The following is a 26,579-nucleotide window of genomic DNA, read 5'->3' as shown; positions in this document are numbered from 1 at the left end:
TTTACAAATTAAGCCAATAAAATACGTTTTAAATTACTTTCATTTATTCACTCGTGGTCCATATATTCAATTTAGCAATAGAATCGGCGACTTTTCCAGATGGTATGAACGAGCTAGGGTGTCTGTGTTATTCAAAAACGGCGATATAAATAATCTTTCCAATTATAGGCCGATATCTGTCCTACCCATTTTATCTAAAGTGCTAGAAAAAATTATTGCTGCACGCCTAACAAAGTTTCTGGACAAACATAATGTAATAACAACTCACAGTTTGGCTTTAGAAAAGGTATATATACTGAGGCAGCCCTTTTATCCTTGAAAGAAAGTATCGTGCAAAGCATAGACAGCCAAAAATTCGCCCTCGGACTCTTCATTGATTTTAGCAAGGCATTTGATTGGCTCAGCCATGACATTCTTGCATATAAGCTATTAATGTACGGAGTACGCGGGCATCCACTCGCTTTGATGAAATCATATCTTGCAAAGAGAACTCGATGTGTATGTATCGACAACATCCTCTCTTCTTTCGTAACACTTAAAACAGAGTGCCGCAAGGGAGTGTTTTGGGCACCCTATTATTTAACCTGTATATTAATGACTTAGTAAATATAGATCCTACAGTTGATTTCTTTATATATGCGGATGATAGCACCATACTCTTTAATGGAAAAAACGCAAACCAACTAATTATCAGATGTAATGCATTTCTAGTCAAACTATCTGATTGGTCACTTTTAAATGTGATTAGAATTAACCCCACCAAAACCAAAGCCATTCTATTTAGAGCCAGAAATAAACCTTTTCAGTTGGAGTACTCACTTATTCAGGCCAAAATATAGAACTAGTTAATGAACATAAAATTCTTGGGGTAATATTTTCATGTCATTTGAGTTGGGACGCTCACTTTAATAACCTTCGGAACAAGTTTTCTGCTGTTACCGGTGTATTATCGCGCTGTAGAGCTTTCATGCCGATAAAAGACAAGCTACAAATTTATCACGCATTAATCACCTCGCAGTTTTAATTATTGCGTTTAGTATGGGGCGACCACAACGGGAACTAACATAAATAAAATAATTACATTACAGAAGGCGCTTCTTCGGCACATTGCTAATATCGAACCCCGATCAACAACAAAAAACATTGTCATAAAAATACCAAATCATATGGGTAGATCGATACTACGAATACGGTGTTTTACAAGTATTTTATTTGCAAAAAACCAATATAGCGATTTTCTTACATCCATAGCGAGCTTGCAACACCATGAGATACCTGTGCACCTCAGAAACCCTGAACCTGGGTATATACCACGCTTTCGCACCGAATATAAGTTGCAATTCATGAAACACAATTTGCCGAAAATGCTAAATAATCATGTGAACGCTACTAATGTATATCGCAAAGATTTGAATCTCGCCCAGCAAAACGTCCTTCTAAAGATTTGAAGATATATTTTGTTAACATGTAAGCATATATATTGTTGCATAATGATGCATATTAAATGACCATGTTTTGTTTTATTGCCTCTTTATTTGCACAACAATGTCTCTTCTTGAATGTTAAACATCCTGTCGTAAAGCATGTACCTGAGTGTCAAATTTTCGTTTTAGATTTGTACCGAAACGTTTACTGTTATCGCCGTTGTCATGTACAACGCCTCCTGGGTCCAGTCAAGCTGCTCATGGCAGCTTTTAGCCCTGGAGGACGTTTCTAGTCTGTAACTAGAAGAATAAAAAAGTTGAACTCCGTTTCCATCGCCGAGGCCATACCGCCGGTAGCGGCTGCGCCTACGCGGCGGCGGGCGGCCTACGTGAAGCGCCGGCCAGAAGTCGAGCTAGGCGTAATTAGGCCTAGCTCCGGAGCTCCGCTTGAGAACTTTCGGGTCCCAAAAAAGCGGCGAAAAATTGGAAATTTCTCACCAAATTTAGTGTTGGCGAGTTCCTTGCAACTTGCTGCACACTCTGGTAGTGTTGGTTCTTCGATATTGGGTGAATAACCGGCACTATCAACCATAATCGACGGAGCCGATGTGAGACGCGTCCGCTCACCTCGGCAACCGCAGCGCCACCCCCCGGAATACGTCGAGGAGCACTTAGCGAGAACGGCACTGCATCCGGCTTCAGTCGAATAGTGTACTCTTCCATTAAGGTCCCCAGCCTGGAAAACAAGTTTGCATGAAGCTCTGGTTGAGGCGTCTGAGCAGCGGTAGTGTCAACGCCATCGAGGAACTTCACTACTTCTAGTGCTTGTAAGGCTGGGAAACCCAGTAACGGTACGGTGAGCGACTGGATGACGCACAGGCGTTGAGCGCTAGTCTTGCCTCACCAGATGAGTTGCGCAGTATAAGAGCCAAGAACTCGCAACGGCTGGTTCCCTGGGCCACGCGATCAAGCTGCGAAGGCAGGTTGGGAAAGTCACATAGCACTGCCGAAACCTCTGCCTCCGAGTCCACCTTAAACGAAGTCATGTAGTTGTTGACCGTGACGTTGATGTACATACTTCGCGTTTGCTGGTGACTCAAGGGTGTGCAGATGGATGGATGCAAGCTTGTTTCGTTTCCCTTGCGACTTGCGTGAGGGGCAAACTTCTGCGAAATGTCCGTGTTAACGGCAATTATTGCAAAGTGAGTGTCGTGCAGGGCATTCGGACCATGGGGAGGGGTGGGGTGAGCGTCCACAAAAAGAACAAGCATCTTGATGGCTATCGATGGGCGCGTCCTGAGGCTTTGCCGCTGAATGCCGAGTAGCATCAATCTCGATATGTGACGATGTAGCATAGCTCGCTTGAGCCATTCTTTTCCTTTTCGGCGTCCTCGGCTTGGCGGGCTTGTACCCAGGCGTCTTTCAGTGAGAGCTTCGAATTTCGGCAAAGTTGATATGAGAGTTAAATACATAATATAGCGGAACAAAACAATGACAGAGAAGCTTGTGTGCTTCTTTCTCTGTCCTTGTTTTGTTCCGCTATATTATGTATTTAAGTCGAGACCGCCCAAATTTCAGCTTTGATATGAGAGATGAGTATCCCTTAGGCCTACCACAAACCGGTCACGGACGAGTCTCTCTTCGGCAAGTGCAGAGGGGTAATTGCAGCGTTTAACAAGCCGGCCTAATTCGGCATAGTATGCATCTACACTTTCGCCCGGTAATTGCGTCCTTTTGTGGAAGCGAGACGACTCATGTAGTTCGTTGACGGAGTGAACGAAGTGTTCCGTGAAACGCGCGACCACAGTGTCGTAGGAATGTGCTGATGCTTTGTCGAGAGAAAACGTTTCCAGTAAAGGACACGCTTCTGGTCCCATGCAGTATAAGAGAGAACATACTTGCACGTCGGGCGTGGCTCGCTGTATTCCTGACACTGCAGCATAATCTTCATAACACGACTTTCAAGACGGCCAACTCGCTGCGTTGGAAAAGGGTTCCGGCTGTCAAAGAGAGACCTGCAGAAGGCGCCGTTTTGGTTTCGTCCTGGGCCATTTCCGGGTTGCTCCGGAACGCACAGTAGTCTATCTGTGCAGCTATTTCAGCTGCCACCACTTCTGACACCATGTCGGGACCGTACTTCGACGGATAGACGTAACGAGGCGCAAGCGAGATAAAAGACGATCAGCCAGCTCGTGGCCAGAATGAAGACTGAACTTTATTAACATAAAGGTGACGTAAGCAAAGGGCATATGGCGCCACCAGTAAGCAGGGTGTCTACCGTTTGGGTAGTCTGGAAATTCTCAGGGAAAACTCAGGGAAATTGTGCTCCCATCAGGGAAAATTCACAGTAACTTTATTGAAAGGCAACGAAAGTCGCGGTAGCCCTGGCTCGATATTTTGTGAACGCATTTTTCAAATCAAACGGCCGCTGCGGCTGCGGGGAAGTGGCGCACCTCGATGCTGTCATCGCCTTCGGAGTGGTGGAGTGGGGGAGAATCAGGCTAATGCGCGGCATGCAGGAACCATGAACCACGACACATTGTATCGCGCAATGTTGTCAGGGTGTTGTGTGACTACGCGGTGTAGTTCTGTATTCTTTCTCGCGCGTGCTGTACGTTAGCGCCCGATATGGCGTTTTTGTTATCGCCGCGTGTCAAGTAACAAGCATGATTAGTTGTAGAAGCGGTAGCAGTAGATGTAACGAGCTTGAGTTATCTTGGAAGCGATCGCGATAGTTCAGGAAGCGGATGTCTTCGACAAGGCTGGTATCTGGCAAGCCATCCCGATCAGCGAGAAAAAAGACGACGCTTGTTGGCTGTTATCGGAGAGCTCACTCGCTCGGATCCCGAGCTTCAAAGATGCTATTTAGGACTCCGTGAAGAATAGAATAAATTTCCAGACAAGAGCTAGCGTAACTCACAGCAAGTGAAAGCTTTGTTTTTTCTTTTTTTCCCGATGCTGAAACAAGCTTTAGGCAGTCGACCGATATTTTGGGGGGGGGGGGGGGGGGGGGGGGCTGCAGCTCGCAATTACCAGCCACATCACGTGGATGTTTGCTACAAAGCCGAATTACAAAACTTTTCAGAGCCAAGGCATAGCGGTGACCGAAATTCGCGACCCCAGCGCGGGTCCCATTGGCTCGATTCGGCGCGCAATGTCGGAGAACAGTAACGTTTCCACCATAATCGGATGTGCCGTAATTCAGGCTGTTACCAGTGCTTTCATGAGATCTTAGCCCGCAGCTATATTGGTTTCTTTTTTGCGATAGCAATTGTATAGACACTCCGACGCGAATTTTATGCCTTCGCCATGATCCTTCCTTATCAAGTCCAAATCGCGATTACATCACCCCGCGCGTCGTATGCTCCATGCGCGAGTGAAAGCGCGCGAGCGCTGCCGACGAACGGGGCTTAAGCAGAGATGAAACGAGCCGACCGTCTCGTTCGCGTGATGAGCACATGGAGATAGGAGCCGGCGGGTTGGGGGGGAGGGGGGGGGGGAGGGGGCTGCGTGAGTCCGACAGGAAGTGCGTACTTTGTACCAGCGGGCGTGGTCGCGTGTGCCGCGGTATCTTTAGTGGGGATCAGCAGACGGCTCATACCTTTGCAGGTATTGTGCTCTAATTGCAAAACTTCCGTTGAAGCCATAGCAGTGACGGATCCAAGGGGGGGGGGGGCGTAGCGGTGATCCCCCCCCCCCCCCCTTAAGCCAGCCCCCGCCCCCTCCCTTCAGTGCCTGTCGTCCACCTCCTTTGTCAGGCTGCCTGTTGAGTTTGCCCCCTTTTTCAGGTTGCTTTGGCAGCCACTACCCAAAAGGGGTAAAGAGAATCTTGTCCCTGGCCTCTACCTCTCTCATGCTCTACCTTTTCCTGCTTCCCTATGCACATTTGCAACGAAGGCTTCTTAGGCACCGCCATAATCCCCTCTGGGCTGTTCTAAATAGGCGTGGCCCACCAAAATGCACTGCTGAGCGGGGGCTTCAGCCTTTGTGACCCCCCCCCCCCCCATTAGGTACCTGAATCCGCCCCTGAGCCATAGAGGGCGCACTTCTCTCAGTGCAGCGGCTGCATTTTCTGAAGGAGCGAGCTGCCAGCCTACATTCATATAAAATTCCTCTTTGTTGCTATCGGATTTACTGTTTTGCTCTCGCGGTGAAACTGTGACTCTTTTTTTCTAACGTGGGATGGTTTTCGATGTTTTGCATTCGTGGAGAGCAAATGGTTCGGCTGGGCAACATGGTAGCAAAGGCGTTGCATTGCTCTGGGCAACGCGCGAGGATTTGACAACAACCCGCAGCAGCAGAACAAGCGCAATTCCACAGTATATTTCGTATTTGTTTCGTATATACATGTGACACTCGGCAAGGCATTTAACTGTGATTGCTGCACTTCAGGCTCAACAAAATTGATTTTTTTTTCACGCAAAAAATAAAAAAAGTTTTTTCATGTTGCCATATTAGTCGAGCATTCTTGTGGCATTTTCAGTTTACGATTAATCCTTCAGTAACTATGCCTTGCATGAAAGGTCAAATTTCAGTTTAACGAAGTTTCGATATAACGAAGTGAGTTGCCGCTTTTACCAACTTCGCTATATTGAGGTTTAACTGTTCTATGTACTATTCAAATGGGATTAAGTCGTTTTTATTTTCTAACGTGCGTATTAGAGAGTGACATCACCGAGCGATATGGTCTCTACCCATCTTGACATAAAACAAAGCAGGGAATTTTAGCAAAACGCTCAGGGAAAACCTGGAAAACTCAGGGAATTTAGAAAAGTCAACTCGGTAGACACCCTGGTAAGTCACGCACTGGGCCGCACTAGTAGCAACGATGAACAATTATGGCTGGGTGATGAGTAATGGGTGGGAAGCTTTAAACCACCCACTCGTTATGCAATTCACATCTTCTGATGCCTGGTTATTTTACTCTTCTACCATGCTATTACACCTATTAGCGTGATTGCTTGCCCGACATGAAGCCTGTATAGGATCTTTCTTGCGAGGGAGTTCCAAGCACTGGCGTGGCTCTGTGATAGAATATCTGGCTGCTACACAGATGGCCTGGGTTCGAATGCTGATCGATCTTAGATATTTTTTTCGCATCGTGCGCAATAGCGGTTACAAACACCAGCGGCAGCAGACGACTACGCCACCAAAATCACCTTTTGTATCTTATGGCAGCTTTCACTGTAAAAGGGGCTGTATATAACTCCAACATTGAGCTAACGGGTGATTTTCCGGCAACAAGCTTAACTTCATTCTCAATATACAAATGAACTCTTTTTCTTAGGTAAGAGACATCAGGTGAGATCGTGGTCCTTGATGACACCTAGGAATGTGACTGCTCTGATAGGCAGTGGATCGACCTTCTATGCACAGAGGGACACTGGCGTGCACCTAAATGCCACTGCTGTGCATTTTTCTGTAGAGGTAGTGAAACCTCTACACCCCTTTTTATTGTTACGTTAACTTCAAACTTTTTGTATGCAAGTAACAACGATTACGAACCATTGCGGAACAGTTGTTTCCTTCTGGAACAGAAGTGGAACGGAACTTTTTTCGATGGAATGAAATGTTCGATGGAACGAAACATTTAGTTCCGACTCTCTCTTTTCAACTTTGCAGCACTGCTTTTGAAATAAAAGCATGTTTTTCCAACCTGTCCGAACTTGAGAGCTATAGTCGTGTGGTCCTGCAACTTTTGCATGTTGTTTATTTCATTTTATCTTGTCTTACTATTGCAGTTTAAAGCCTGCCTGCAGCCCTTGGTCTCAGTCTGAGGAGTCTGAAGAGTCGGACTGTAATGACAGCCAATACTCGTGAGTACACCTTGGACATTTGCTGTTTTAGATTGTGTGCACCCACTTTTACAGCCAAGTTACCTTAGTCTGCTCTGTGCTGTTGTCGTCGTCAGGAGCAGTTGTTGTTGTTGTCACACAGATCACATGGCCAGAGAGGAATAAAACCAAGTGATGATGATGCTTCAGATAAATGAAGCAAAATGCTGATGGTGATTATGATGCTGACGTTGTTGTACCGAAAGTAGTAATAATTATCATCTTCTTCGGAGCTTCAGAATGGTTAGTTGGTGTGCTTCCGTATTAAACAAAATAAACAGCACGAAAAATGAGCACAAGCAAGGAGCGACAACAAAGGACACTGTGTGTTTGTCATCCCTTGCTCATCCTCGTGTCTTGTGCTGTTTACTTCATTCAACATCAGAGCTTCGCTGTCTGATGGTTTCCACGGTGTGGAACTGGTCACGAGACCAGGGTGGAGAGGACGGGTCTCATCAGAAAAGGGGAGGGCAAGGGGTCATCTGATGAAGCCTACGTAAGGAGGGCGATTCCAAGTGTGGACTGGAAAGGGGGTCACACGATGAAGCTTGCGTACGATGGGTGATTCAAAGTGTACACTGAAAAGGGAGTCGCGTGATGAAGCTTGCGTAAGGCAGGCAGAGCGTAGGCTTGGGCATATTGGTAATTGATTGGTAAGCAGCGGCTCCCATCAGTTGCAAAAATGACAAGCAAGAACCACTGTCAGCGAAGTGTATAAAGAGTTGTCCTGTGAAGAAGCTAAAACAAACCCCAATAAGTTGTTTTGGAAGGAAACTAATGTACTTTGAGCAAGAAGGGCAAAACTTTTGAGATACTAACAGACTTTTCATTTAAGTGAAACAAAATAGGTCACAGTTAAGAAATTTTCAAGCATACATTTTTGTGCATAGGCGATTGCTGCTACATTATATGGATCTGTAATAATAAATTTGAGAATGTATTGAAGTATCTTAAGATACAATTGCCAAGTATCGTAACGGATACAATTATTGCGGCAGTATCTTGTATGTGTACTTCTTGCCTGAGTATTTTATGTCGTATCACGATACAATTTCAAAGTATCATTGCCCAGCCCTGAGAAGGACAAAGGGAAGGGAGCTTCGGGCGCATCACTCAAATGGTACAATGCTCAGTACGGCTAGTAAAGACATCGACGGCCACTGAGACGCCACTTCAAGTCAACAAAGGTAGCTTCTCTCAACTTGTGCATCGCAAGAAAGAATGAGGCAATTGGAGTGCAACACCTCAACGTCGCGATCCAATGGCTTGTGTCCTACGTGTGACAGGCAGCTCCGCAGGTTCTTAGGCCTAACGAGTCGCTCGACAACCGGCACCTAGTATAGGCGCAGAAGAGGGAGTTGCGAGGAGACGTCAGCTCTGTGAGGTGACCCTACTCTGCTCGCTGCACTCGGCAGCTTACCGAGCGATTGGTGCCCACCGTCCCTGATTGTGTCACGACGCCCCAAAATCGAGCCGCAATACAAGAGAGCAACGACGCCCGTGGCCCCTGGCCACCTGGCTTCAAGAATAGTGAAGAAGGGCATCGCTACGTCTACCCTCGGGACGGCGATTCAGAAATCGTGCAGGCACCAAGTGGAACAAAGCTTCTCTGAACAGGTGTGTCGCCTTCAGGCAGCCGGCTTCCCGACACCTGTCATCACTTCTGTTTGCGAAGGTCTGATACGTCAGATCAAGAAGGGAGAAAAAAGTGTTGAAAAACAACAGAGGTCAAAGAAATGTGCCACCATGCCCTACAAGCATAGATTAGCCCATGGACTAAAAAATTTGGCATCACGGTACGACGTACAGGTACTATTCGCAGCAGGAAACAAATTAGGAAAATTGTGCCCTATGGTGAACAAAAAACATGATAGAAAAAGCTCTAGCCAAAATAAGTGCGGTGTGAAACATAGGGACGCTTCAATACCCTGTGCACTAGGGGTAGTGTACAGAATTCCCTTAACATGTAAAAAAGCGTATATCGGGCAAACGGGGCGCCGTCTCTATACACGGTTAAAAGAACACTCCAGAACCTTCAAGTCCTGCACGTACGCGAATCTGCCTTCGCACTGCAACACGTGTGGGTGTACGCCTTTGTACAATGAAACGACAGTGCTCTTCAAACATAGTGATCAGATGACAAGAGAACTGGTAGAAGCCTTCTATATCAAAAAAGAAGGGGAGTCCTGCGTTAGCCAAACAACGGTATCATTGCATGAAAAAGAAGAAATAATAATCAGTAGCATGTTTGTTTGACAAACATTTTTGTCGCGCCTGCGCAGTCACTCGCAGCCTTAAGTCTGTTAATGACGTCGACACGGTCCCTCGCTGGCCCCTCTGCGCATGTTCTATATGTTTATCGCAAGTGTTCAAATTATTTGTTTGTTGCAATAAACCTTCAGTTGAGACTCGGCGCTTGTTTGTGTTCCCTTCTATCCGTCCCGTGAGTGTGTGCGCTGTTACCGCCCATAATTAACGCGAAAGTTCGGTTATCGAGGAAAGTGTATGCTCGCAAATTTGTGTTCTAGGAGATTTACTTACATCGCCACTTTTCTTCACGATAGACTAGAGAACGAATGTGACAATTCTTGTAAACCATTAAGGCACATATGTATATACACGCTCGCATGATCAATACATTTTTGGACTCAGAAGTTTTTCTAGAAGACTTCCTATCGCCTCGGCTTCACAATTTTGCAAAGGCGAACTGAGAGCGTAGCTCGCGAGTCGCGCCACATTTTTATTACTTTTTTTTTCTACCATTCGTATTGCCGTCAACTACGGTGAATTTTTCTGCTCACGAGACATGTAAAAAAATGCGCCTTAATAGCTGCAGAGAAGACGTGGCTAAGGTTGCCCGTCGGAGTCAGCAGTTTAATTGCTTTTGCACGCCCTGAACAACGTGCAGCGTCGTCTGCTCTAAGCTCACCCCAAGCTGCACTTCTTTACACCTCCTCTTAAGCAAGTGCAGACCGGCAGAGAACTGGTGCAGAACTACGCTTGCAACTGGACAAACGAAGGAATCGGTGGAGAGGGCTCGTGTGGCACCAGCAAAACGAGGAGGACGATGCTGCACCCGTTGAACTGGTGCCGCCGGTGCAGCGAAATCGAAGAGACCTATAGTCTCGGACTGACTGGGAGCTGACAGTGGGAAGCATCTGCCAGTTCATTGTAGGACGTGAGCCAAGAAGTGCAAGCCCATTTTTGGTAGGATGAAGGCGTTAGTACGGAAAGCCGAGCTAGTTGGTACGAATGCATAGTACAATAGCGCAAGAAACACAGGGACACAGGCAAGAGAGACGATGGTCTCTCTTGCCTGTGTCTTTGTGTTTCTTGCGCTATTGTACTATGAAGGCGTTAGGGTGAGTGAAGGGCCAAAGGGCACGGGAAATGCCGGAAGCCTCATGGATAGCTAGACATGGCCCAGATAAGTGTGTCAGCAAAACATCTGTTTATCTCTTCAAGAAAGGGTTTGATTTTCTTGGGTACATAGCAACCTTTATGGGAGAGTGTACTATAATGATGCGGTCCTGACTGTTATTCCGCATGCGCATTGTTCCAGGGGGCAAGTTGGAGTGATTTCAATAAATCAGTTGTTAGCCTGCGTTTGTCCTGTCTCTGGTGTCTCATCTCAAGTGCAGTTTAAGTTCACATAATAACCACTCAGCATGCACATAGAAAGATCAGTACGCTATCTTTTGTTATATTGAAACTAATTGCACCGACATGCCGAAAAATGTTATTTTAAGAAAACTGAGTTCAAAGTAGATAACTTAAATGCCAACATTTGCTTATTTATTCGGCCTTTGCTAACAGCATTATTGTTTACAGACTGCATTTTTCTCTCAGCTAAAAAGAGAAGAACTTCATGTTTTTTTTTTTAGATTTACAATGAACGAAAGCCACGAAAAGAGCATTCATAAAAGCAAGCATGTCTTTTAGATTGCCTTGCTTTTAGATCGCTTTCTCTAAATTGATAAATTGCACGAGATGTTACAGGGAAAAAGGCAGAAAACGAAGTACTTAAAAAAATTAATATTTTTTTTTGTTTTCCTTAAGAGTTTGAGTATGCTTCACCTCACACCTCGGAATGACGGCAAAGCTGACTTTAAAACCCGCTGTGGCTGCAAGAAGCAGGCTGGAGATCATGCAGTTGGGGAATATGGCGTCGGCTCTAGAAACGCCAGAGGGGAGTTACTAGTAGAGTTCACAGAATGCAACAATTTACAGATCCTGAATACCTTCTACAGAAAACGAGCTACTCGTAAGTGGACGTGGAGGAGTCCTAATGGCGAAACTAAAAATGAAATAGACTTCGTAATGTTTGTCCACCCGGGCGTTGTACAGGATGTGGAAGTAGTTAATAAGATCCGATGCAGTGACCATAGAATGGTAAGATCTAGAATTCAACTAGACTTGAGGAAGGAACGGCAGAAACTGATACGCAAGAAGCCGATTAATGACTAGCTCTGAGGGGTAAAGTACGGGAATTCAGTTTCACTTCAGAATAGGTACTCGGCTTTAACCAAGGAAACCGACCTTAGCGTTGACGCAATGAATGATAATCTGACTAATATCATTAAGGAGTGTGCAGTGGAAGTCGGGGGTACAGTCGTTAGACAGGAAGCTTTTTCGTCTCTTGGTAAGCTATACCAAGAGACAAAAAACCTCATTAAGAAACGTCAAGCCATGAAAGCCTCAAATGCAACAGACAAAATAGAGCTGGCGGAGCTTTCGAAGTTAATCAATAGACGTAAAGTAGCCGACATAAGTATAATATGGAGAGAATGGAGCATGCTCTAAAGAACGCAAGAAGCCTCAAAGCTATGAAGACAAAACTGTGCATAGACAAAAATCAGATGTATGCATTAAGGGACAAGGAAGGCAAGGTCACAACCAATAGGGATAGAATAGTTGAGGTAGTGGAAGAGTTCTACAGAGATCTGTACAGCAGCCGAGACAGTCAGGACGATAACGTAAGAAGAAGCAGTAACAGCCCAGAGGAATATGACGAAGTAAAGAAAGCCCTAAAGGGAATGCAAGGAGGCAAAGCCGTTGGTGAGGATCAGGTAACATCAGACCTGTTGAAAGACGGTGGAGAGATTATGTTAGAAAAACTGGCCACCCTGTATACGAAGTGTCTCTCGACGGGGAGGATACCAGAATCTTGGAATAATGCCAACATCATCTTGGTCCATGAGAAAGGGGACGTCAAGGACCCCATAGCCTTCATAGATTAGGAGAAGGCATTTGATTCGGTGGAGACATCAGCAGTCATGCAGGCACTGCGGAATCAGGGCATCGACGAAGCCTATACAAACATAATAGAAGAAATCTACAGCGGATCCACAGCCACTATAGTCCTCCATTAAGAAAGCGACAAAATCCCAATAAAGAAGGGCGTACGGCTGGGAGACACGATCTCTCCAATGCTATTCACCGAGTGTTTACAGGAGGTTTTCAGGGCCCTAGATTGGGAAGAATTAGGGATAAGAGTTAATGGAGAGTATCTCAGTAACCTGCGATTCGCTGATGACATTGCCTCAGTAACCTGCGATTCGCTGATGACATTGCATTGATGAGTAACGCGGGAGACGAATTACAGCTCACGGTTACTGAACTGGATACGGAAAGTAGAAGAGTAGGTCTGAAAATTAATATGCATAAAACTAAAGTAATCTGGAACAATCTTAACAGAGAACAGCGCTTTGCGATAGGGGGCTACACGCTGGAAGTTGTAAAGGTAGTAACCGCGGAGCCGGACCATGAGAGTGAAATAACTAGAAGGATAAGAATGGGATGAGGCTCATTCGGCAAGCATTATCAAATCATGAATGGTAGTCTACCACTATCCCTCAAGAGGAAGGTATATAACAGCTGCATCTTACCGGTACTTACCTACGGAGCAGAAACCTGGAGACTTACAAAGAGGGTTCAGTTTAAATTGAGTATGACGCAGCAAGCGATGGAAAGGAAAATGATAGGTGTAACCTTAAGAGACAGGAAGAGAGCAGAGTGGGTCAGGGAACAAACGGGGGTTAAGGATATCATAGTTGAAATCAAGAAGAAATGGATATGGGCCGGGCACGTAGCACGTCGGCAGGATAACCGGTGGTCATTAAGGGTAACTCACTAGATTCCGAGAGGTGGCAAACGCGTGAGGGGGAGAGGGTGGGTAGATGAGATTAAGGTAGGTATAACGTGGCAGCAGAAATCACAGGACCGGGTTGATTAGCGGGACACGGGAGAGGCCTTTGCCCTGCAGTGGGCGTAGACAGGCTGATGATGTTGATGATGGCTGTAAATGGACTGACTCGCGAAAGCGGTGGTTCGAGCCCACGAGATGATTGACACGGCAACCATGGTGGCTTTAATTAATGTTTTTTCAGACCTCCAATTTCAGCAGAAAGTCCAAATAATCCGGATGCAGAAGAGTTCCAGCGTCCAAAATTTCAGGTGTTCTGATACATTGATCATATGGGGCTTGTGGCGGCGCTGTGAAAGGGTTCGAATTTTCAAGCATGTCCAAAAAATTGGGCATCCGAAAAATAGGCAGTCAACTGTATACATCCGTAGGTCTTGTGATGAACCACATTTCATGACGAATTGGTTTGGTTCCAGCCATAGCCTCCTCTATTTTTCTGTGCCTGGGCGAAGGAGCGGAGCGCAGTGGGATTGATTGATTGATTGATTGATTGATTGATTGATTGATTGATTGATTGATTGATTGATTGATTTAAAACTTTATTGGAATATATACGAAGTGTTCTCGCTTGTTGACTTCAGCACCATGGTGTAAAAAAATAGAAAAGGAAAAAGAAAAAAAAAGGATAAAATGGTGATTTTGTCAAACTGGTGAGCTTGTGCTTGTTATTGCTGGGCAGGGGATGGCCGTCTTGCGCAAGTCATTGCGCCATATGTTCAGCCTGGCTCTGATGAGTGGATCTTCGAGTATCCAGTGGGTGGCTTCCTCCATGTCTTGCTGTAGGTGGGGCAGCGTACGTTGGGCTCTCTTTATGAAAGCAGCTCGGCTTGATTCGTGAATTGGGCATTCCCAGGGATATGCTCCGCTGTTGCTGGCGCTTGGCAGTAGGCGCAGTTGGGGTCAGGGTATTTAGTCGGGTACATTTTGTGAAGCACTGGGATTGTTGTGAAGCTTCGTGTTTGTAGTCTTTTGACTATGACCTCGTAGGGGCGGGTGGATCTTGGTGGCGTGGCGTTGTGTTTTGTAGCTTCTTCTAATTTAGCCCTTAACTTTTGCCGGCGCTGGACTTTTGCTCGGTAGCTGGCTTCATGGGTGTCTTCTTGGATGAACGTTGCGGTCTGCTCCGAACTGGCATCCCCGAGTTGTTCCTTGCTTTGATGCTGCAAGGCTCGGTGATGAACTAGCTCGTTCCCCGGTATATTGGTGTGTCCAGGAATCCAATGAATCCTTACCCGGATGGATCGTTCTTGAAGTTTGGCGGCATAGTTGAGCATGTGCCTGGCGTATTCTGGTAGCTTACTTCGAGTTTGGAGCGTTCGAATCACTTGCTGCGAGAGCGCAATGGGAAGCGACCGTCGGCGTTAGTGCGCCTTTTAGCCGCCGGGCGCCGCCACCATAGTAGACCTGCCGACGCGTCGTCGCTCACGGAAACGAATGCCGTGGCTGCATTTGAAGCTGCTATATGGTTCAGTTTTCGGCTGTATTCGCGTTGTTTAAAGTGTAATGAAAACTTGTAAACGGGAATCATGAAGCACTTGTCGTTCTGGGCAACCAGCCCATTTCGAAGGCATGTGTCTATCGCGGCTATTTGATCGAGACGCTCGCGTGTCGTCTACTAGCCAGACGACGCGCGAGGCAGTGATGCGCGGAACATCGTTTTGTCACCGCTGCGTTCGCTTGACTGAGTCAGTTTTTGACTGTCTGAAAGTCGATTTTCGAAAGCAGCATTTGCCATGAGCTTATACTGAATGCTTGGGCGCTTAACGTTCCCCGATGCGCGCTACCGTCTACTGGTGTAGCACACTATACGGAAGCCTGGAGTTCATGCGCTAAATAGCATGAAATGTCGCTAGGCTGCTTCCAGGGATATACGTGATCGCCCGTTCCCTTCGTAAAGCTTTATAGAATTACATTTGTTGCCACCGGGAGAAAGCAACAGCTGATGCCACAAAAAGAGCAACTATGCCAACTGATTCCACCATTTCAGAGCTTAAACCAGTTAAATCGTGGTGGTACCAAAAACAAACAAAATCAGCTACATACGCCGCGCGCTTCCTGCAACACTGACTGATGTGTGTGAACAGACGCTGTCGTTCAAGTATGAAGTCGTAGTGCCGACTCTCAACTTGAGCCAATGTGAAAGGCGTGAAAAATGGCGTGGCCTGTTGGTTGCTTGACCTCGTCTTTGTATTTGTCGACGGATTGTTGTAGCCTCAGTATCTGGCTCCTCAGGTATCTTTCTTTTCTCTTCCATTTGCCCTTTTCGGTAGTGAGCAAAGTGTACAGGCCAAATGGCTGTCGACCTAGACGCTTTTGTCGCATGGGCAGCTTGCTCAGCCTTGTGCACTCATTTATTGTGACACTGGATATAATGAATGGCGGTTGTTTCGCTGGTAGCGCATGCATGGTGTCCATGGGCTTCGATTCTTCAGCTTTGGGACCTAATGTCAGCGCTGCATGCACATGGCGGCGATCGCGAGGCAGCGTTGCTGCTGTTACTACATGCATGCGTTCACTGTTCGAACACGGTCACGTTTAGGGATACTTTCCATGCTTGGTTCAGTTGTTACCTTGGGCTGCAAACGTGAAGGGTAGTCTGCAAAGAGTGACGCTAATGCATCCTTCTTAAGTCGTCGCTTCTTATATTCTATGAAATCTTCGCCTTTTTAAACGACGGCTGCATATTCTAGTGTAGTTTGAAGATGTATTAGGAGACCACTCATCCTGCCTAATTACTGCAAGCCCCCTCTACCGAACACCAGCGGCAGCTGGAATTTCATGGAACGACAGCCGAACAGTCTATTAAGGCGAAAGCCTTAGATGCCTCATCAAACGCGAAAATTGACCATCGGCAGCGTCAGCACGAGTGATGCAAAAATAATTACGTGATGACGTCATCATATGACGTCATAGATCATAAAGTTTTGTGACATCATCGTGACGTCATATAACTTGACGTCGTCATATTACATCTTCGCTTGGTCAAAATGGGCCGATCACGGAGGCAGTGCATGCCTCCGCTGATGTGCAGAAAGCTTGCATTGCCTCCGATCCTTGAGGCTGTAAGAAAACCACGTTAGGCGCAGGAATATCTCGGAGGGAGGCAGGGAATGTTCAATACATTGACTGGAAGAAAAAGAAGATGGCTTTCGCCTTTCAGTCGTCTTAGATGAATGTATAAGGGACACTGTGAGATTTTTTTTTCTTTATCAATAAAGGGAAATAAAAAAAGACAATCGTGATTTCTTTCCGTTCCATTTGCAGAGTCGAACACAACAGTATGACATACTAAGGCATTGGGGCGGTTGCAATAGCCTGAAATAGAAGATAAAGCGCGAGTGCAAGTACCGAACCGGCAGCACGGACTGACAGACTGCCTGCGGAATACGTACAGCGGGGATGGAAAGACACGCGAACATGCGGAATCTGCATTCTTTTCTTTTGTTTCGCATTTATTTTCAAGTGGTTGTAGCCTGGATGATTGATGAAAAGACGACGTCATCCATGACACAATAAAAGACCAACAAGCATCTTTTTATTGCCACCACGGTTAGAGCGTGATGAAAACAGCGCACCGCTATGTTCGCGTTTCTTTGCATCCTCCTCTACCTGTGAAAGATTGCAAGAAGCACAAATGCAATTAAACTCGGATCCAAACACGAGTTCGTGAGCTTCGTGATACGCCCGGCCGTTCAACGCCAGCTTCCCGGATGGATGGATGGATGCTATCAGCGTCCCCTTTAAAACGGGGCGGTGACATGTCTGCCACCAGGCTCGAAGAAAAAAAAAAAAAAAGGCTTCCTTGTTTCATGTTGGCCTAATACCTTATCTACATTGATTAAATCTATGTTATTATACCAAAAAAATATAAATTCACGGTCCATCTGTCTGCCTCTTAAGGCAGAGTGACCTTATTTTTCCCCCATTATTTATTTTTGTTCTTTATCTCTACTTTTCTGCCACCAATACTCTAACCGTCTCTTACTTATTTCTATCGCGGACTTGTGCAGCTTTCCATTGTTGTCCCCAAAACCCAAGGCTTCATGTAGACTCGTGCCCACACGTATACCTGGGTGAATATCGCCACTTTCAATCAGTACATGTTCCATCGTTTCCTTAGTTCCCCCGCAGCATGTACATTGTTCTTCTTCGTTACTGAATCTCGCTTTATAACTACGCGTTCTAAGGCAGCCCGACTTTGCTTCAAACAGTAAAGCGCTTCCCCTTGAATAATCATAAAACCTTTCCCTCCTTATTTCGTTTTTTCCCTTTCGGTAGATACTCAGAGCCGGCTTCTTTTCCATTGCTGCCATCCAATAAGTCCTCTCCGCCTCTCTGACATTCCGCTTAATGCTCCTTGTTGCCATATCGCCCGCACTGCTAGCCGTATATTTACTGGTGAGCCTCCTAGTTCTTTTTCTCCACTGCGTGTCAACTCTTTTTCTATACAAACACCTGAAAACCTTCTCTGCCCATCTACTCTTCTTCATTTTCCTCAGCCTCTCTTCGAATCTCATTTTGCTCTGAGCTTCCCTCACTTCAAAGCCTGTCCATCCCATATCACCCTTTACAGCCTCATTTGTCGTCTTCCCGTGAGCGCCCAACGCGAGGCGGCCCACCGTCCTTTCATTTACATCCATTCCTGATTGTACCTCTGACTTCATGCACACTACTGAGTTCCCAAATGTAAGCCCCGGGACCATCACACCCTTCCACAGCCCTCGAAGCACCTCGTACCTATTGTATCCCCATAAAGCTCTGTGCTTCATAATTGCAGCATTCCTCTTTCCCTTTGCTACCGATGCTTTCTCTTGTACCTCCATATATCTATCCCCCTCATTTACCCATACTCCGAGGTACTTGTACTCGCTTACCCTCGGTATTTTTGGCCCTGTATAAAGACCACATGGTCTTCGTGATCATTGAATACCATGAATCCACATTTTGTTGCACTAAATCCTAGTCCTAGAGCCTCACATTCCCTTCCGCATATATCTGCCAGTCGCTGTATATCATCTTGACTGTCCGCAAATAAGACAATATCATCAGCATAAAATAGACCTGGAAGCTTCTGCTCAACCATCGTGCCGACCTGCTTGTGTGACAAATTAAATCCAATGTTGCTACCTTCTAGCGCTTTTTCCATCCTCACCATGTACAGCATGAATAACAGCGGGGACAAAGGACATCCCTGTCTCAGCCCCTTGCTAATTTCAACGCTGTCCTTGCTACTTATTCCTTCCCATTCTATACAAACTGTATTTTCTCGGTATATTTCCCTCAAAAGCTGTATACAGTCGTCACCTATGCCCACTTCTTTCAGTATATCCCACAAAATTTCCTGATTAACGTTGTCATACGCCCCGGTAATATCTATTTGCACAGCGCCGTAGTCTATTTGCACAGCGCCACCACGCGGCAGCGGCGAGCGGACGCGCAGCGCACGCTCGACGGCCCGAGGGGAGCGTTCACCCAGGCATTGAAAAAACCACGGTTGATCCCTCCGTCATAGGAATCAGAATAACACGAAAGTAAAGCGTGCCCTTACAGAAGTAACTGAATGCTCAGTGTTCATTGATATAAGAGAGTTTGCACAATGTATATTGATGTCTGGCAGCTAATGGCACCGTTTAACGTGTATGCACCCACTTTGATGATTGGTGGTACATATTCATCCCGACGACTAACGTCCATATCAAATTATTAAACAAACCATTGTTGTAGCTGTAATGAAATATACTGAGTATGTGCAGCGCAATGGTACGAAGACAAGAGAAGACACACAAACGAAATAGACTGGCGCTGACTTCCAACTGATTTATTGAAAAGCACGAAGCCCGCTTTTATGCATGCGCACATGTTAGCAACAACTCAAACGCATCATGGGTGACCATACAATACCTGCATCTCTTTGTCACTTAGATACACACTTGGCGTACTTACACTTGCTACCAGACTTCTTAATATGAGCTGTCTCGATTATTTCTCTTTCTGTTTTCGTTTTTGCATGCTTGATAAACGTCGCGTGATCAAAGTGCGGAGTGCATTTACACTTGCTGCAGTGATCTGCAAGATGTCCGCCTGATTCGTTTTTTACATTCAAAAAATGCTCACGTGCTCTGATGTTGAAACATCGGCCCGTCTGGCCAATGTACTCTTTTCCACAGCTGAGTGGTATCTTATATACCACTTGAGTCACACAATCAGTGTAACGATGAACATGCTTCTTCGTGCAGGATTTTTTTCTTTTCTTTGGTGAGCATAGGGCAAATCTGGCCTAACTTACATGGCGCAGAAAACACCACTTTGACATCATACCTTTGGGCAATCTTTTTAAGATTGTGGGAGAATCTATGGATGTATGGTATCACCTGCGGTCTTCGTCGATCTTTTTCTTTGTGCTGGTCAGGTTCCTTTTTCTTTATGCTCTGTAAGACTGATTCACTGACAGCATTGACAAGCGACGACGGAAAGCCCGCAGCGTCTAAACGTCGCAACTGATTGTTCCGACTGTCTGAAGTGGTGTGTAGGCAGCTTTTTGCTAGTGCTGATTTCACACATGACATCGCAATCCCCCTTTTTACAAGTTTAGTGTGCGCGCTGTCATAAGGCAGAAGGCTCTTCATTGTCCTGGGGTTATACATATAGCAAACATGGTCATTGTTGAAGGTTAGCTTGAGATCTAAAAATTGCATACTGTTGTCACTTAGCCTCTCACATGTAAAGGTTAAACATGTACCAACTCGCCCATCAACGGATCCTTCTTGAGCTGTAATAGTTAACGGTGAAAGCGTAATCAGAGAACGAGGTGTGATAGCCAGAAGAGCGTCGCATATTGGACGCAGAACTTGGTCGCCATCCCGCGGCATGTTAAAATGGGATTGAACACCACGGCCGGACTAGAGGGAAACGCAAAGCGCGTCGTGCCACCCCGGTAGCCCGGCCGCGACTTTTCTCGGGGCGAGCGCGTGAGCATGGAACGCGGCGTTACAGCCAGGTGAGGCAGGCACGCGTCGCAGAGCTATTTTTGGTTTGTATTGGCGTGATGCTATGAGCGATGCCGACGCTTTTACGACGCTTGGACGAAGGTCGCCACCTCGCGGTGTGTTAAGGCACTGACAAAATTCACCTTCTATTGAAAACGCGCCGAATGGGACGGACGCGTCACGCGTTGCAGGTGATAGTCGCGGAGGCCACAGCAATGACGAATTACTTTAGCTTACCGCTCCCAGAGGTCAACACCACCCAGCCGACCGGGAGAGTGGTAGATATAAAAGGCGCGTTCGTAAAGCCTCCAGAGTCTGTGACCGTGGCGCAGTGGATAGCGTGCCCGGCATCTGTTGTTGCGGACCGAGTGGTCGTGGGTTCGATGCCCGTTGGCGGTACCTTTTTAGGGGCGAATCTCCTTATAGCGGCACCCGTTCGCCTCTGTATGTAGTGCGTAACCAGTCTTAACGCTGTAGTACCAGATCTTGACCTCCAACGTGGTGCCGGTGGGAGATTTCTCCTGTGCGTTGTTGAAGAATAAAAAATTCGAAGCGTGCGCGTTAACTAAAAGCCGACTTCTGTCTCTCATTCCCAGTGTTGTACACGTTCCTTTAAAACAGGAACGAAGGCTCGTTCCTCGTTCCTTCCCAATCTTGGAACGAGTTCCCGTTACAAGTTCCTTCAGTGCGAAAGGAACGCGTTCCAGTTACTTTTCGAAAATTGGAACGTGTCGTTACTTTTACGTTACATTTGAATTTTTAATCAAAATGTAGTGCCGGATAACCGCGAGGCGAAATATGGGGAGCAATTTAAGCTAACATCGAGCTACATATATATTTTACGAATTTGACATCGCCGGCAGTAGGTTATAGGAGGTATTCACGTGACGCCATCTCCAAGGGGCGCTAGCGCGGCAGTCGCCATACTCCTGGTCTCGCGTGCGAATGTCATCGTTGGACTACAACCGAAGTTCTCGGCAGCGCGTGCTATGTTTATATTTTTCTAAGAAAACGGCTCAGTGAGGTGCAGCGCCGCCAAACATGGGGCTTTCATATGCCGGATCGCTGTACGACCATGGCTATAGCGGCGCACTCGCTGACGCCGCCTGGCGGCAAGAGCTCAGTGAGTACCTCCTACATGTACATAAAATGAATCTAAAGAAACGCTCCTAGACGCATTTTTTAGAGACTACCGGCCATACTACAGACATGTCTAACTGCAACTATCGTGTTCGTCTGTTACAAGTTCAACACATGGGGTGTACTATCCGCGTGAGTCTTCAAATGCGCCGTCATAATACTGCGCTTCAGATATTCAAACAGACAGAAATTCCCACACATGCGCCAATATAAATAAGTTTCCTGCACAGGAAACCATATCGAAAAGAATGCATAGGCGTTTAATGAGTGCTGATTCAATATCGCATCGTGAGTAGAAAATAATGTCCAGGATACATAATCGCAACTTAGTAAAGACCCTTGTTCACACTAAACAAGGCTACGCATCTCGATGTTGGTATCCGACTGAGGAACCAGTTTTCTCATGAGCATTTCGTTGGCAATGTTGAAGAGCCGTTCCATCAAGTGCTGAGGGTACTGCCGTGTTGTACACAAATAGCGACAAGTCAACCGTGGTCGTAGGGGCGAGGACAGGCTCAGCGGGGCGCAACAAGAATGTAGCACTGGACATAGGTCCGCAACAGACCTGGAGCTCACTCAGACTCACTTATGAAATATATTTTGCCCTTAGGGATCCCTTAAACTCAGACTCAACAAAATTTTCTTCAACCGGACTCACTCGGACTAAGACTCACTGAAATATTTTTCAGCCGGACTCACTCGTACTCAAACTCACCAAAATATTACTCACTCAGACTCATACTCACGCCTCTATCTGGGTCTGAGTGAGTGGACTCATGAGTCCATTAGCGCATCATTGGCTTTTTCGAACATTGTGTAAATGGTGTTTAACACCAATATTTCGCATAATCGGTGCTCTACTTTGTTCCTCTTGATCTCGTACCTTCAAGTACGAGTTATCAGTGGTTGCAATCCAGTAAGGACATTTTCATTGAAGCATATGACTCGAACGAACGAAGAACTTCCCGTGAAAGAGTTTGCGGGGAGGAGGTGCCGTGACTCCCCCCCGCCTTAACTCACTCCTCTGATCAATAAATATTGATCTGGCGTATGAACGCTAGTGCGTTGCAGTAAGTGTTAATCGGCGTGAGTCTAGATGTGATATAAGGCTTATAGCAATGCTAAAGTCTGTAGAAAGATGTACGCGTATCGTTTATTGAATGCCAGGCGTTATCGGTGCGGCGGCTGTCGAACTGAACTATAATAAAAGTTGCAGATCTGTGCTTCACTCATTTTCTGTGGCCTTGTGTGGCGTTGTGATTGGCTCCTCTGTCCCATGTGCGTCAAACACCAGATTCGTGAGATGATTCGCGCCGTTCGAAAACTCCGCGGAACCACGCGTAGGCTCCTCGACTACGGTAAGTCGGCTCCCCCACTTTTCCCTATGCCGACAAGGCCATAGGGACGCGCAGCAAAACCGCCTGAATAGCTCCCCCCCCCCCCCCCCCCCCCTCAGACACACACCCACAAAAGCTACTTTTCAGTTGGCAGAACGAAAAGGTCACCGAGGTAAAAAAATTGCTTGCCCTTTCCTGGCGGCAGCCTTACAATGGGGTTCGATGATTTTTGAATGTCAATTAAAAGTTCTCTACACTCAAGGAGGGCCCGTGATTGCTGTCAGACTGGCTCAGACAAAAAAAAAATCAGCTGTTCCTCCCGCGCGTGGTCGGTCTTGAAATCGCGCGCTTCCCTGCGCCCCCAGCGGGCGCTTTAAAGTGACAGGCGAGCGGTAGATTCTTGCACCTCACGGAGTCGCCCATCCACCCTGTTCTGCATTATGTGCTGTGTTCGGGCGCCTGTTCAGTACCGAGGAACTTTTACAGAAGGAACGCCGTTCCCCATGCCGTTCCTACGTAAACGTAACGAGTTACCGTTACAGTTCCACCGATCCTTAATGGAACGGTGGCGTTCCTCCGTTCCTCCAAAAAGAAACTAGTTCCTGGAACGTCGTTCCTTGGAACGCCGTTCTGTACAACACTGCTCATTCCCCATTAGCAGCCATTGGCATGTTCCAGTAGGAAACGTTAGTAGAAGTAGAAGTGTAAGTGCTAGCTAAAAGCCGACTTCTTCTGTCTCTCATTCCCCATTAGCAGCCATTGTTTACCTCCAAGGTAGTGCCTGGTGAGATTTCTCCTGTGCGTGATTAAACAATAAAAATTCACAGCGTACATGTAAAATTAAAGAGCTGCAAGTCACCATGACTCTCATCGACCCTTTGGTATAAACCGGCCCGATCTCACGTCGTTGATGATGTACTGGGCGTGAAGCTGCGCGACGCCGCCGCCAAGATCCTGCCGTACGTGAGCTTCGCCCCACTCATCATCATTCACCCCGTGGATATGCTGTGGAATATTTTTCTTTGCCATCTGATAGTGCATATTTTTTCGACGTCATTTCCGTGGCGGAAATATGTCACTGAAGTCTTGGTGGACCCCGGCATAAAACATTTGCGTGTTAAAATAGAGGAGGCGCTGGTTCCAGCAAAACCCTGTAGAAATAATGCATTAAAAAGCTCGCTTACAGTGGAAGCCCTTTATGAGAGGCATGCACCAGTTCTTGTCTTCAGGTGTCTCTTAAAAGCAGGGTGCCATGTTCTCGTTTTCGGATCATTCAACCCCTGTTTCGATGCAGGCACATTGGTGTCTGTAACGCCAGTGTCTCTTGCATGTGATGAAATTTTACGCCTACCCTGCCTCGTACGACACCTCTCCGGTACCGGCTGAGAAAGAAATACCGCATTTATTGGAATATCTTACGCGCTTTCAATATTCGTGGGTTCAACATAACGTTTCACGTGAGTGTAATCTTAGCAGCTTTTTAATATAAAACTGACGTGACGTTGGTGATTAGAAAGAAAGAAGCAGAGAGAGAGAAGTACAATTTGCCTTCAAAAAATAAAAAAATCTATTGTCCTGACAATTCACTTTCTTCTGTGATCCAGTTTTAAGATGGTTTCTGGGCGTGGCTCAATCATGGACATGTTCAAGGGGCATTACTTAGACAAGCTCGATGTACACGGAGTTGCTTGACACTGTCAGAAAGGTAGTCTTTGAGGTGTGGATTTTCTTGTTTTCAGCCAGAAAAAGCTTTTTCTGGTCAGCATGCTGAAAATGCTGCCAACACATCCAAAACTGTCCCTGCCCTTGACCCAACCTTCCAAAAACGAAAGCTCGGGGCTTACTGCTGGCAATGCTTATGGGATATGGAAACCATATAAACTACACCTTATCAAGCCGCATCTTGATAATTGATATCGGAGACGCACATACGGAAGCAACACTTTGCTGACTTAGGATAAGACTTACACACATTTTGTCTGGCGGTGACCCCCCCTTGTGTGATCAATGTGGTCCTACTGTGCTTCACATCCTGCTGCAATGTGCCGTGCTAACAGCAGAAAGCATTTTCCGTTATCATCAAATTATACTCCATCCTGCCATGTTGAAAGGCCCTTTTCAAACATGAGTCCCTCCTCAGATTTTCAAAAGATGTATGTACATATAGTTTGAACGTTATGCTCTCAGGCACGGCCTCTCAGCAGAGGTTGCTGCTGTGGCAGTTGTATTAAAGAAAGCTCCTGCCTTTGTGCTCGAAGGCCTTGAGGAGGCATTCATGCTATTTACCCTTTCGGACTTGTTGAAACCATTATCACCTGTCTTCCATTTATCACCCATAGATCTCACTGCCATTATTTTATAGTATATCTATGCTTTATGCCATATCCAGCTTTTGTGGACACATCACAGCCAGCGCCCCTGGCGGCCCCGGCGCGAAGCTAGCGCGTTTTCAATGGAATTGGTGTGTTTTCCCCGAATAATTAAGTGTAGAGGGTGAATGTTGAAAAACGCAGACCACAGAGCGCTTCTGGGAACCTAAACGCACGAGAGGACTGCAGCGATCATGTTGCCGTAAGCTTCAATTTTGTTCCCAGAGCAGTTAAAGATTGTACAATGGGAGTCTATGGAAACGGCGAAAAATGTGGCCTGTTTTTCGAGACAAAAACGGTCACTGTCGTAAAACTAAGCAAGTTATGGTAATCCCAAGCAACATTTTATCCTTGGCAAAATGTCGGCCTGACGTCGCTGGCCAACTTCACTGTCGTTGGCCCAACCTTGGCACCCGATGTAGGGCCGGTCTCGGGGATTGACATTGGCCTCATGTGGGCCTGCGTCGGCACCCAATGTAGGCCCGTCCACCGTGGCCGACGAGGCCGAGTGCATGCCGCTCGCGGGTTGACTAATGCCCGACCTTACATAAGCGTCGATTTACCGACGGCCGTGGGTCGGTTGCGGACGTTTCTCGCTAGTATTGCTCTGCTTTTTTTTTCTTATTTTTTGTACGTGTTCTAAACAAAACGCATCAATTGTTTTTCTGGTGTGTTGATGCGTGTCGTATTTAATGTGAACGGGCAGTTTATAGAGGCGTTTAACTCTATGTGAATTAATTACGGGCAGAGTGCACATGTAAGACGGAATTAAACGCCTCTAACGGTCTGCACTTGTTAACGTGTTAATACGTAACACGCAATAAAAGAAAGACGTGAATATAAGTTTTCTCTCTTTAGATCTTTATTTTGCAATTGTATAGATGCACTAATTTTCCATGCAACATTGTTCGCACGGAGCGTTTGCATCAGCCCTTGTGCAACGCAATTCGTACAGTCCATGTGATCACGGCATGATAACGCTGACATATATAAATATAAAGACGGACGGCATTCCTGTTGGATCGGCTCCCTTCTTTCGGCCACTTCTCGTGCTCTTGGCCCTGTGCGCAGATGCGACGTTTTACCATCGAGATGTTAGACTTGCATTTTTCTTCTGTCGGGAAAAACTGAAAGAAACAACAATGAATAATACTGTGAGAAAGGTAGACTATTTATTTGACCAGCTGCACAGACGTGTCGCGTCTAGAAACTCTATTCACACAACTAAACAAAATAATTTTGTCGCTGCACAAAGAAAAACACTGCACTTACAATAATGCGAGT

The 26,579-nt window shown here is 46.4% G+C and overlaps 1 protein-coding gene across 5 annotated transcripts in view; it reads left to right on the top strand.

Annotated features, from left to right (window-relative positions):
- The window catches only part of LOC119395608 (trafficking kinesin-binding protein milt), a 469,019-nt gene that overhangs the window by 288,244 nt on the left and 154,196 nt on the right, over positions 1 to 26,579 (top strand). For all 5 annotated transcript variants that reach the window (XM_037662593.2, XM_037662592.2, XM_049416698.1 and 2 more), the window contains exon 10: positions 7,166 to 7,240. In XM_037662593.2, the coding sequence (XP_037518521.1) occupies positions 7,166 to 7,240 (75 nt within the window). The remainder of the gene's footprint in view (positions 1 to 7,165; positions 7,241 to 26,579) is intronic.

This window comes from Rhipicephalus sanguineus, chromosome 6, assembly GCF_013339695.2.
Source record: "Rhipicephalus sanguineus isolate Rsan-2018 chromosome 6, BIME_Rsan_1.4, whole genome shotgun sequence".
Lineage (NCBI taxonomy): Eukaryota > Metazoa > Arthropoda > Arachnida > Ixodida > Ixodidae > Rhipicephalus > Rhipicephalus sanguineus.
The sequence above is the reverse complement of the archived record's forward strand: the minus strand, read 5'-3'. Positions and strand labels throughout refer to the sequence as shown.